We start from the raw sequence: 13,656 nt of genomic DNA, 5'->3' as shown, positions 1-13,656 counted from the left end.
CTTCCACGGCATGACGAAGGACTATAAATTAATCAAATGATTGAGGAAGTCCTTGGAGACTGTGCTACCCCTGTTCATGCTGGTTGGCTGCAGCCATGGTAACCTCTTACTCCAGACCAAAGTCCGGGCTCTGCTGAGCTTTATGACCAGGCCCAGGGTTCAACGTCCAGCAGCACAACCTCCTTTGGGAGAGCGAGGTTTTCTATTCCACAGCAAATCATTGGACTCCATTTCTAACACTGGACTCCAAATGATAAGGTCCATAAATCTTATAAGCAGATCTTTATTCTTTTACCCTAGGGAAATTATTTCCCTGAAAAAATGCCAACAGCACAGAAAACCTTGATGTTCTTGTCTGGCTTTCTCACAAGCCTGGGGTCCGTCATTGTAATCTGCTCGATGCTGGGGACCCAAGCATGGATCACCAGTACAGTTGGCATCACAGACTCCATCTCCAACGGCAGCGTCACCATCACCTATGGACTTTTTCGTGGTAGGAGCACTCAAGAAATTGATCAAGGACTTACAGAACCAGACAAAGACTTTGAAGGTAACGATGAGCTAATGTGAATGGTATAGTGAGTGTGAATTAAGATTCATGTCATTCTGTGTTTGGGCCAAGTAACCACTTGAAAATAACTGCCTTGTACGTGCTGAGTGAGGCTAAAGATCAAGCCCACTTCTTAATTTTGAGAATTCACTGTATTCTTGTTTCTACTTCCTGAGTTCTGGCTATGTCTTTCATTGCAACAGTCTGTCATTCTAGCAGTGGCTGTGTGTGGATGGTGCCAAGTTTACTGTTAAGTCAACAATTAAGCAATGATAATACTTCAGTAAATATATATAGGGACACTCTGGTGTTCGATCGCCAGTAGGAACCGCATTTTAACTGAATTGACCGTGGATTTTAAATTGGGCAACAACCTCTGTCCTGCACTTCCTAAATAACATGATAGGGAAAAAATAAAATGGAAAACACTCCACCTCTGTTCCTACTTCTCAGCTTCGTTTCTTAAACCAATTTGAATTTACAGTCTTGTCTTCAAAATATCTTGTTGTTGGAAATAGCATGTAATTTCTACTGATTCTATTAATTATGTATTTTATAGGAACCCCTATTTTTTCCTAATTTCTCATATAATAATGCCTTCCTCTCAATAGGTTTAAAATTACATTTGTTGAGAATAATAAGCTGATTTGGCTACTTGACTTTTGAAATTTGATAACTGCCATTATGTTTTTAAAATCTTAGAACTACATTTGTAAATTGTATAACACAGAAGAGGACTTCATTTTGAACAGTGATACATATAGATATTAAAGAGGCATTAGCAGGTATTTGGCAACATTAACTTTTAGCTTTTAGATATTTGTCATTTTCAACCTTATACAAAGACAGTGTTTAGGTTCTGGCTCTAGTTCGCTTATGACTCTGTGTGTGTGTGTGTGTGTGTGTGTGTGTTGCTGAGGATTGAACCCAGGGCCTTGAGCATGTGGGGCAAGCACTCTACCAACTGAGCTATATCCCCAGCCCTGCTTATGACTTTGTTAATGAGTCCAAAGCAATGTGGTTGTGTGTCCCAGTCACAGGCCTGTCTTCCAGGTGTTGTAAAAGTCCCCTCTCCCCTGGCATTCAGCAGCTTCCCAGAGGGACCAGGAATATTTGCTCTACAGCAGTTAGAAGTTCAGATGTCAATAATTCAGTCATATTTTCAGTTATGTGAGTAGTGTTTCCAAAATGAAAAGGGAAGTAGTTTTTGAATCTCCAGATACATAAAAAAATTAAATAAGAGACAAAATCTACAAATATTTGGTTTTTATATGATGCCTGTTTAGAACTAGTTGGTTCCAATTTGAGATCAATGATTCCAGTGGAAGCCCTGACTCTTGGCCACCAGGGGAGGCCCAGAGGAGACCAAGGCAGGATGGGCCTGGGGCAGAGCCCTGGGGGCCATGTTGGGGACAGAGTTGGGGCAGTCCCTAAGGGTCAGCGCCCAGTGGGGAGCAGGAAGGGGAATATCTGCTTCTCCTTTGCCTGGCTCTCTTCCACTCTGTCCAGGGGTCTCCAGGAACCTCCCAGTGTCGCTGTCCCCTGGCCACGCTCTAGATGAACTGCCACCCAGTGGGTGAGGGTGCTGCCCATTTGGCCTGCTGACATCTAAGGACCCTCACAGCCCAGGGGGGTCTTCATCAAAGATGACTGCCTTAATTAGGGAAACTTTGGCAACTCTCTCAGCTAGGAAGAAGTCTCTAGAAGACCTTCCTTGGTGTTCCACTGCCAACGGTGCCTGGTGCTTCCCAGAGAGCCGTACCACAGTCCCTACGTGAGACGCCATGGCCCCTCCACTGCTTGTCTTGGCTGCCTGGCGCTTATTTCAAATCAGAAACCAATCAGCAGCAGCAAAATAAAATCTGTATCAACACCACTGTCCTGCTCTCGGGGGACAGACGTTCCACCGGGGAGGTTAACTTTGTCAGGTTAATGTTGGCTTCTTAGCTAATTCCAGCTCACACCGAAAACCCTTAAGGAATAGTGATCATCACCAAGCTGTGCCACATTTCTGCGTAGGATCTGTCATAGTGTGCCAATTTGAGCTGCAGATTTTGATATTAAAGATGTCTGACTGCAGAGTGACATAATAATTCAGCCCACAATAGGCAACTGATGAGAAAATAACCAGTCAGACCCGGAGGGAAGTCCTCCATGGTGTGGCTGGACTGTCCAGGAGGTCAGGTTGACTGGATGTGCCCTAGTTTGCCCAACATCCAGATGACAAGTGACAGGTCCTTTATGTGCAGACATGAACAGATCATCTTGCCACTCCAGAAGTTCTGGATACCTCATTTCAGTCAAAAGACCTCCCCCGAGCAGTTGCCATATAGTGAGGCCTGGGATTCTGACAGGATTTGCACACAGCTCCTGGCTTGGAGGGCTCACCACCCAGGGCAGAAGAATTGAACTCCACCAGTTAAGTTCAACACCTGCTCCAACTGCAGGGCTGTGGTGAGTGCAGGTCTCCACAAAAGCAAGGAGTTGGGTGGGGGATATGGCTCTGCAGACGCCTTGGGGACAGAACCCTGAAAGCCTAGAGGACAGGAGGACACAGGCTCACATTCATGGCCACGTGCCTTCTCCTTGGTGTGGATCTTGTGTGTTACGCAAACATAAAAAACTTAAAAGAAGTCATTTCTTTGACTTTGGTTTTTGAAAATGTCATTAGGGGTCAATGGGTGTGACGTATAATATTTCCTCACCCTGGCAACAAGGACAAAGTGAGTCACTCACATGTAGAACATGGGGTCATTTCAGATGTCACCCAGCCTACATGCTGTCCAGAACTTATATTTTTACAGAACCATTTTGGCAGAAAAAGCTTTATTCTTGGTCCCAAGAATGGTTTGTGCAGTAGGTATGTGGCACTTTGAGCACTTGCACTGCCAGGACACTGAGTCTCTGAGGTTAGAGGTGGAATCACCTGGACCCTGGCAAAGAAACCCTGCTTGACGGGGATCTCAGGGAGTCGGTCGGTCCCTGGTCTTCTGGTCTTAAGAATCCTTCCCAGATGCCTCATAACAAGCAATTCTAAGTCTGGTGATGACCGCCAGCCTCGCCATGGCCAGATGCTAGGAGGGACACTTACATTGCCACGCTGGGTATTGCTTCAAGCTCCAGTGCTTAAAGTTAAACTAGTTTATTGGGAATAGCTCTAGATGCAACCTTGAAAATGAACCCACATAGGCTGGAAGAAGGCATCAGGGCCCACTGGCCCTCATGCTGCCCTTGAGTCAATGACCAAAGTACACTGTAGGAACGTCACTCCCTTCTGGCCTCTCTGCCTGTCAGTCTCCACCAACACCATTGTTCCCAGGAGATCAACAAAGATAAAAATAACTAGGAATGGGCTGGGGCTGTAGCTCAGTGGTAGAGTGCCCGCCTCGCACATGTGAGGCACTGGGTCTGATCCTCAGCATCATATAAAAATAAAGAAAGATATAAAAAATAATTAGGAAAACAAATATGCTGCAAAAGTCGCTTGATTGCAAAGAGAAGAAGAAATGAAGTCAATGTCTACGGAACACATGCAGACATCTGCCTGCCACCCCACACACCTGTGCCCTCACACAGGGACACTTCCCTGGAGAAGAGCTACTCCTCATTTGTCCTCAGAAATGTAACCATGCTGAAGGTGGGGGAGAGGATAGGACACAGGTGTCCTGCAGGGCTCAGCCACCCTTCTCTCAAGACAGCCCTGGCAACTTTCCTAGAGGCGGGCACCAGGGGCCACCCACCAGGAGGGTCTGAGTCATGCTCTGAGATCTGTTGGCATCAGGACCCCTTCCAGGGTTGCCCTCTTGTCCACAGATTCAGAAGATGCCCTGATCAGGCCCCTAGTGGCCAGTGTTTGAGAGAGAGGGGAGGTCTGGTGTGCCCACCCACCTACCCGGCCACTGGCACTTCCCCCCAGTGTCCAAGGACTTACAGAAAACCAGAAAGGCAGGTGGCAAGTGGGCCTGAAGGGGTTAACCATCCCTGCTCAGGGAGCCGGATGTCCAGTGCCACTGCTTTTGTCCCTTGCTCCACCAGCCAGCAGCCCAGTCCTGCTTCCCAGCTGTGGGCCTGTGGGCCGGCACTCCCCTCTGTGGCCGTGTGTTCCTGGCCTCTTTCCGGGGGTTGCCAGAATCAGGGCAATTAGTTCCAATTGTGAGGTGGCTTTCCTGATTCAATGCTTGCCCCTCAAAGAAAGGAAAAGAACGGCATGTGTTTGCTAATTCCATAGCCGAGAGCAGCTGTCAGATGCGGGAGGTTGGTTGCCATTCCACTCTTGCTAACTTTTGCTGCATTTTCTGCTTTCATTGTCTGAGTTCTGAGGCAGGAACTGGAAGGGAGACACAGCTGTCATACCTGGGTGGCAGGGAATTCGGGATGCTGAAGAGCAAGTTCACCATGCAGCAGTTAACATTAAGACGAACTGTCCCCTTAATACAGGGAAAGTAGGAGCCAACAGCTCCAAGTTGACTCTTTTGAAGATTACGTCTACCAATTCCTACCAAAAGTCAAAGAAAAGAGCTGTCCTCTACTGTCACTTCCTGATTTACTCTGAAAAAATGGAATGGTAACCAGTTTTGAACGAACATTTACTGCTTTTTATTAAGTGTGCAAAGCAGAAAAATACTTCAGGGCACCTTGAGTGTCTGGGACATAAGATATGTTTTTCACACTGAAGCTTCTGTTTTCTATTGAGTGTTCAAATTATTTCTTTGGCTCTCAAACTTTGCCAAAGAGAGGGCTCCTATGTCTCTTCCAACTTCTGGTGGGATCCCCAAGTTTCCTCTCGAGAAAGCTGCTTTGCATGGAATGGGAAGTGACCCCACCTTAACAGTGACGAGGCACTAAAACACGAAGGGCCTGACCTGTACCTCTGGCTAGGTGTGACCGCCTTGCTCTTCCTACTCCTCCTCTGAGGTCACTTTCCTCTCGTTTCACAACAGGTGACAGGTGTGTGCTAAGTTAGAACAAACATGACATCCCATGAAAGGTGGGAGACAGAGGCAAGAGACTCAGCTAAGGTCAGGGACAGGTGTAGCCCTGCCCAGGTGGCCCCTGGTCCTGAGGCCTGGCCCCTCAGACCTGCCCACCTGGCTCCACCACAGGGGGCCATGGCCTGACTGCACTCTAAGTCTGACCCACTCTTAGAGCCCTTGCTTAAGTGCAGGACAGAGAATGTGGTGCCGAGGATCTTACCACCGGTGCCAGGGATCACCATGGGAAAGCACAGAGCAGCCCCCTCTTGGCGGAGGACAGGGTGGTGGGAGTGCCCTGTGAGCTGAACTTAGCTCCCAGGCCCAGCTGGGGAGTGAAGTGCTCTGTAGCCCAGGATGGTGAGGTCATCGTCCACGTCAGCTGAGCTGATAACTTCCTCTGCTCCCTTCTCCCTGGGTTCACAAGGGACATGTGGCCATGGGCAACACCTAGGATCCCTGCCTCCCTTTCCCCTCTGACTCTCTTTCCTGCCCTTTCTCACTTCCATGTCCCCCTCTCCTTTCTGCTGGTGTCTCCTGTTACTGCTCACCGCTGCTCCTAGCCTCTCCTGCTCCCTGTCTACAGCAGCTTCTTGCTCAGGGCTCAGCCACAGAGGACCAGGACATCCGCCCCTGGGCCACCTTCTCTCTTCCCAGGAGGGTCTTTACAGTAAGATCACTCTGCCACCCGCCTCCGAGGGCCTGTCTCAGATGCCCAGCTGCGGACTTGCTGGCCACAGCTCTTTTATGCCCACTCTCTGCCCAGTGGGAGGAAACTTGCTTCCCTCACAGGGCACTGCTGATTAAAAAGCAAAAATTGTATATTAAAAGGTGATCAAATGGACTGTCCAAACTAGTTTAAGATGTCCCAAACTAGGGTGAGGACATGCTCCTGCCCAAGAAGAATGCTCTATCTGTTGTCATCAGCACACCCTGATCAACAGTGGGCGTGAAGTGCGTGCAGAGGGACACTGACAAAGCCCCTCCAGGAGGTGGCTGTCGATGACGTCAGTGTTCACCCCTCCGCAAACACTTGGAGGGGCTGCCAGGCAGGAGGGGGCAGTGCACTTTTGTTTTCATGGGGACAATCTGGGCCCTTGGGCAAAGCTGTAGGGAAGCAGATTTGGGCTCAACACAATGGAGAATTTTCAGTAATTGAGGCAGTGCAGGGGAGGACATTGTAGAGAGAGGATGTCCCCTCCTGGAGGCTGGGACAGGTTCCAGCAGCCCCTCCCTGGAGCCCTAGGCATACACAGCCCTGGAAACAGGGACCTTATGTAGCCCGGCTGCTCTCTGTTCTCTAAAGCTGTGCTGAGCTACAGGTCTGAGAGTCTCCAGGCTCTCTCCACGGGGCCCTGGGAAGCTCGAAGGGAAGGAGGGTTTACTTGCCACCCCATCCTGTCCCCTGGCAATTCCCTGTGGTTGTCTTAGTGTGTTGCTCTCAGCTCTGAAATCTCTCCCAAGCCATTTTTTCCTTATGACTTCCTGTAACACTGAATTTAAAGAGGGGTCATCTGCTCAGGGAAGGAGGGGATGAGTGACTGGGCGTGTGGTGTGGGCTGCCCAGTCAGGTCGCTTGTGTCATAGCAAAGAGGCAGCTGGAGGAGACCGAGGCCAGGGAGGATGGCTGCTGGTGGTCAGGAGCTGTGAAGACCCTGTGGTGCATGGCCCAGGGGTCCTTTCCTGTACAAGTCCACACCTGGGGCCCCTGTGCACCCAGGATAGATGCAGCTAGGAGGGGTCTTGGAGAGATGCAAAGGCTCACCCAGGGGCCTGACTTCTAGCCTCCTCCAGTGTTGGAGCCCCGTGGCCTTCAGGCCTCTCTGGCTCCAGGGTACTGGAGTCTGGGCCCAGGGCCAACAAGCACGTTGGTTTGTGCCTGCAGGTGTCCTTCCTGCCTCCACTGCTAGCCTTGGGCTCCCTCCCCCTAGTGCCCTCCATTCCCCCTTCCTTCTAGCCTTCCCTCTCACTGGATTTCCTGCAAAGCCACAAGGTGCATGGGGTCCTGGCTGCACACAAGTGTGACCAACCATTTAAGTATCTTCAAAAGAAAGCAGGGGCAGTGCTTAGAGCCCAAGGTGTGCTCATGATGAAAGTGCCATAAATCCCACTGCAAGAATGTGAGGCCAGCATCAGTGACACTACCAAGGAACTTAAGAATCAGGAGAAATGTCCAGTTATCTGCAGTCAAGCATGGAGAAAACAACTGGCATCCAGGCAGGAATGTGGTCTTGTTTATACAGGACTTAAAGTGCATAGGTACTCTGACATCTGACGGTCACCATCCCAAATACCTGGAGAGGGGGGAGGCGGAGGAGCGCCTGGCTGGCCAGCTTCTGCCCTCTTTGATCTGCACTCACCAAACATTGTTTTAGTTTTAGGGATATTGAACAATTCTTCCCAAAAAACTCTGCATTTGGTGGCCATCCTGTTCCTGGTCCTCAGCTTGTCCACTTCGCTGCTGAGTTCAGGCTTTACCTTCTACAACAGCGTCAGCAACCCCTACCAGACGTTCCTGGGCCCGACAGGGGTGTACACCTGGAATGGACTTGGTGGTGAGTATCCCCAGAAGACTCTGCGCTCCATGGAAACTGCACCCTTCTAGTCTCCATCTCAGTCTCTCTCACACACATGGACACACAGGTCACACGGTGGTGACAGGAGTTAGTGTGTCCCGGGTCTGTGGTGGGGTACTTCAGCACCTCTGGATGTAGAATTCTTTTTCCAATGCTCTGGCAATTTGCAAGAAAGGAGGTGAAGAGAGGGCGTGACAATGGCAACGTGAGCCACCTTTGCTCTTGAGAATCTCACCTTGAGTCACATAAAGCACACTTCAGTCAAGAGAGCACTCACTGGGCTCCTGCTGTGTAACTCCAAACCAGGCTCCATGCGATGTGCAGAAGTATATGCCATAAGTCCCATTGCGTATACACAAGCACATGCGCACACAAGTATGTATATGTACACACATACATAGGTGCGCGCGCACACACACACACACACACACAAACCCACACTTATTTATTCTCCTCTGGCCTCCACTTAACCAGTCAACTTGGGCCCCTGAGATGACACATCTGTGTGGTTGTGCCACTGAGCCAACGTGGAGTCATTTAGGAGCCTCTGGGCTGACACCCTCCTTGTAGGCTACCTGAGTCCTGGGCTGCTGTGGTGTTGCCAGGAGGTTTGGTCTGCTTCATGGTCGGGTGTGGGATGGCAGAGGGAGCCCAGATGGGACGTGGGTCCTGGCTCTGCCTCATGGTATTTTGGACTCTTGCTGTGTTTTCCAGGGTGCTGTAGCTGCCACAGCTGCCCGGAGCTGGGCCAGGGCAAGTGGAGGGTCTCTTTGTCCCGTCCCACCTTCCTCGGAGGCCTTGCCCCTGCCAGACAGCAGGTTCCTCTGCTACCTTCCTCTGTCCTTCTCCAGAACTGGGTTAGGGAGCAAAGGCCATCCTCCTGGGGGACCAAAGGGGGCTTCGGGGTGCATCTTGACATGGGCCAGAGACCCGAGCACAGGAAAGATGCTCTGGATATTGAGGTGTCCGGAAGCCTCAGAGGAGAACCATGGGCAGCTTCCTCCTGCCCTTCTGTGGAAGGCCATCTTTACCACTGCCCGGCATAGGTGGCTGGAAGGCGCTGGTGTCTCCATGCCTTGGCTACACCAGAAATGAGAGGAGAGAAAAGCCCTTCCTGCGGCAGGTTGGCATGGTTGGCACACCTACTGAGGACACTGAAGTTCCCGCTGGAGGTTCCTGAGCCAGGGGTCCAGACCTCCAGTCAGCCCCAGCACAGTGCAGGGGGCAGGAAGAGGGATAAAGCTTCTGGGGACTTCTAAGCCGTAAGCCAGGATGACAGGGGGCTACCTGCCCAGGAAGACTAGCGCACATGGTCACATGACATGCTAGCCTCAGCTCCGAGCTCTGGGGTCAGGCTGGCCTGGCAACATCCATACACAACTGGCTCTCTCCTTCCGTGCTGTTGTTACCGAGGGGTCAAAACAAGCCCCCAGCTTCGTGGTGCACACTTGGGGCCAGGGACAACAGCCTGCAGAACGATCATCACCGTGGCCTCTCTGAGGGGGCTGAGCACCAAAGGGGAAAGGACTTGGTGCAAACCTAGACATACTCACCCGAAGCCAGGGCCCCGGCCCCCAGCTGCTACTCTGACCATGGCTGGCCTCAGCCAGCAGAGCCAGGCAAACCCCTGGACCTTCTCACTGGGGAAAGGGAAAGCATTTTTATTCCTCCTCAAGCAGCTGAGAATCTTAGGGAAACAGAGGCTTTGGCATGGCTGGGTTCGGGTCTCAGCCTGAGTCCTCAGAGTGCTGTCTGTCCCCTTTGCCCCCTCCGATTCCCAGCATTTGCTCAGTCCTGGCACAGCTAGCTCTGCTCTCATAAGGGTCAGGTGGCTCTGGCAGCAGCACCTCACGAGGAAAGACCTACGGGTTCCCAATGGTCAGGAGGGTATCCTGGGCCCAGAGAGTATCCTAGGCCAGCCTCTGTAGCCAGCAGGGTTGAATTTACGTAAGTGTCCACCAATTGGCCAAGGACACCCGACTCTGGAGCTGGGGCCGGGATGGGCCCTTCTCCAGCCCCAGGGGTACGTTGGGAGGACCAGTGGGTTCCTGGAGGAGAAGCAGGAGTGGGTGCCCAGTGGAGATGCTGTGGCCACACTTGGGCGTCGCACTGTAGGCCTGGCAGCCTGCTTCCCCAAGGCTGCAGCCCCTGGTACCCTCGCCTCCTCAGCTGGGCACAAGCTGACTTTGCACATGTCAGAGGCCCCATGTGTGTTTGTAGATGAAACATGGAAATAGGAGCGGAGAGCTTCCCCTCAGCCCCGCTCACTTCTTCTATTTCTAGAGACTTCACACACACACACACACACACACACACACACACACACACTCTGCGAGGTGGGTGGGAAGATGGTCTGAGATTGATGTGTAAGGAGCTGAAATGCATTCTGACAAGAGCTGGAGGAGACCTGGCCAGCTGTGGCTCTTCTAAATGCCTTGTGCAGACGTTGGGTCCCAACGCCTCATAAGCCAGACTTTGCCCTCAGTTTGCTCTCTGGGGACTACTGACGTTTTTTCCTGCTTGCAGGATTTGCAGAATTTAGCAATAACTCTCAGTTTGCAGGAGGCTGAGTCTGCAGGAGGGCCTGTGTACAGAGACTTCACCAGGCACCTTGACCTTGGGTCGCTGTGGGCCCAAGTCAGTCACCTCTGTGGCCTGGGGCCAGAGGGGAACACTGCAAACCCCTGGAGGCTGGGTTTGTGCACATTCTCCTGGGCTGGCATATGGTGGGCAGGGTCCAGCAGGGCAGAGGAGGAAGTGGGCTTCTTTCTTGTTTCTGATGGAGAGAAGCAGGAGTGCCATCTCCATGGTCTGGTGTCCTGTGACCCAAGACCCTCTCTGCAGCACACTAGCCTGGTGTGGCTGGGCACTGGCCATACGGGGAAGAACCGCACACTCAGAGAAGGTTGGAGCCAGAGACACTCACAGACTGGTTGCTTCAAATACATTTATGCCTCAACCAGGGAGCCCAGGAAGCAACTAAGCAGGTCATATGACCTAGGGTGACAGGCCAGGACAGAAGCCTGAGTCCCTGAGCCTTCAGGAGCTCGGCATCAACCCTGGGGCTTCCTCTAGCTCCAGTAAATTCTTCTGTCCCAGATAGCTAGAGAGGCCAGGCAGCTGGAGGCTGCGGTGGAGCCCAGGGCTCCCGGCTCTCACCTCCAGAGGGACTCGGGTCAGCCCTGAGTCGGTTGGCTGCTCCTCCTCTGCAGATCAAAGCTCTAGACGGGCATGGAGCATCCTCCCCTGTATGATTCAGCCCCTCTGAGGAACTTCACAAGGGGAAAATGAGGGGCAATTAAGGCAGGTGAGGCTGGGGAGCATCAGAGGACTGGGCTTTTGTTCACACAAATAATTAAGAAATAAAGCCATTGTTTGAGGATGAAGCCTGTCATCAGGGACTGTTAAAATGCTCCCCTCGCACAAACCTCTCTAATCAGAGCCTCTTGGAGACCATTCAGGACACCTCCCGACGTGTAGGGCACGCCAGGACGGGTCTGACGCCAGGTGTCCACTGCACTCTGCACGTTGCCTGGGTCAGCAGATAGAGGATCCTGGGGATCCCCCTGGTGGCCACATCTCAGTCAGACCCTGCCTGGGCTAGGCTCCCCTGCCTTGCCACCGGCCTGAGAGTCTGCACCCTCCCCGTCCCTGCAAACCTTCTCAGCCGCAGCGTGGTTGAGAAACGAGTCACATGCGTGTTGTTTGCCCACCTTCAGCCCACCACGGGACAGGTTTCAGTATGTCCTCAGACGTGTATGAGGCCACTGCTAAAGGGCTGCTTTTTGAGTCTTGAGTGGATGTGAAAAGACGAGCTCTGAATCTCTCTCTGTGGCCACAGCATCTCCTCTGGGCACCCACTCCTGCTTTACCACAGCAACTTAAGACTCAAAAAGAAGCCCTTTGGCAGTGGCCTCCTGCCATCAGGAAGCAACCGTGGGTCTATGTTTTTGTCCATCCTTCCTGGTTCAAGACCAAACCCACTGAGCCGGCTGAGGCTGTGCCAGGGGTCCTGTCTCCACCCCCAGTGCTCAGGACCCTGCTGACCTCTGCCATCACAGTCCAGGATGTGGGGGCTCGCTGCCCACCTGTCTTTGCTGCTCCTGTCACCTGCCACGCTGCTCTTCCCTTAACCTTTCCCAGTCCTGTCCACCATCCAGACCCCTCTAGACTCCTGACCTACTCGCGCTGCATGCTGTCACCCATCTGCCGGTGCACTGGGCTCTCTCACTGCATACGGGTCTGAGGAAGCACGTCACCTGGTAGACCAGGGGTACACAACTGCTGCCGGAAGGACTAGAGCTGGAGTATCTGCTCCTGGGCAGACCCAGCCTGGCATACCCCCAGCACTTTGTGCCTGGAACCTAGTTTGTGTCTTATATTTAAAAAATATTCTCCCCCAATTCTTGAAAGAGTGTAAACTCCCGTGTAGATACTCAATATACACCCTTAGAGCGTGTGTCTCTAAATAAAATACAACACAGAGCTGGGGATGTGGCTCAGTGGTCAAGTGCCCTTGTGTCCAATCCCCAGTACCCCCTCCCCCCAAATGACAAAACAGGAGCGTGTCATCGTGTCATTAGGAGCTTTGTTCTCTTCCCAGCATCCTTCATTCTCCTGACCATGCTGCTGTTTGTGGGGAACACACAGTCCAACCGTCTCTCCGGGGAACTGCTGGAGACGCTTTACCCAACAGTCACTAGTGGAGGAGCCACCCACAGCTATGGGTACTCATTTTGGCTCATCCTGCTGGTCATTCTTCTCGATATCGTCACCGTGGTCATCATCATTTTCTACCAGAAGGCCAGATACCAGCAGAAGCAGGAGCAGAGAAAGCCCATGGAATATGCTCCCAGAGACGGGATTTTATTCTGAATTCTACTTGGGGTCACTTTGGCGCTGTGTCTGTTTGGTGGACGTCAGCTCCCCGAGCAGTGGCAGGCAAGCTTCTCTGGACAATCAGTATGGAAAGACGACTGCCATTTGTGATGACCTTTCTCTCCTGGACACCAAGTTCTTCACAGAGACCATCGCCTTGGAAGGGGTGGGGAAGAGGAGTGGGGAGGCCATGTCTAGGCAGTGCTCACTGCTGTGGAGGGTCAGGAGCCGGTGGCCTTCCCACCATCTGGAACAGGAAAGGTCCCACACCTTCCCTCTGACTGGCCAGGAGCACTTTAGCACCTATCACCTGCTGTCTGCAGGAGGGGGCAGGTATTTTCATTCTGCTCTAAGAATAAAGACTTCCAGGTACAGAGAGATTCAGAGCTTGTCTTTCCACATCCAGGAGTGGGCGGTAAAAGGACTCAGGAGGAAGTGACTTGGGTTTCTGGTTCCTCAGTCGCTGGGTTTAACCCAAACCCAGGGGTGAGTCAATAAGTGATCCTGAAACCTATTCTTGAGGTTCCAAGGTGTGGTTTTGGGTGGGAAGAGATTAGAAGTGAAAGCATGGAAAAATAAAAATTATAGCCTTATTCTTTTTGTTAAAAAAGGATAAGTATTATAATTTTGGTTTAATGGGATCGTGGTAAATTCAGTCAAAATAGAAATGAAATATCTGGGC

At 51.9% G+C, this 13,656-nt stretch overlaps 1 protein-coding gene across 1 annotated transcript; it reads left to right on the top strand.

The window, feature by feature from the left end:
- Window positions 1-321: 321 nt before the first annotated feature.
- On the top strand, window positions 322-12,971 carry Clrn3 (clarin 3). Its single transcript, XM_077105558.1, has 3 exons — window positions 322-550; window positions 7,896-8,075; window positions 12,700-12,971. The coding sequence occupies exons 1-3, from the start codon at window positions 322-324 to the stop codon at window positions 12,969-12,971; spliced, it is 681 nt and encodes a 226-aa protein (XP_076961673.1).
- Window positions 12,972-13,656: the final 685 nt, after the last annotated feature.

The sequence above is a fragment of the Callospermophilus lateralis genome, chromosome 15 (genome assembly GCF_048772815.1).
Source record: "Callospermophilus lateralis isolate mCalLat2 chromosome 15, mCalLat2.hap1, whole genome shotgun sequence".
NCBI lineage: Eukaryota > Metazoa > Chordata > Mammalia > Rodentia > Sciuridae > Callospermophilus > Callospermophilus lateralis.
The sequence above is the reverse complement of the archived record's forward strand: the minus strand, read 5'-3'. Positions and strand labels throughout refer to the sequence as shown.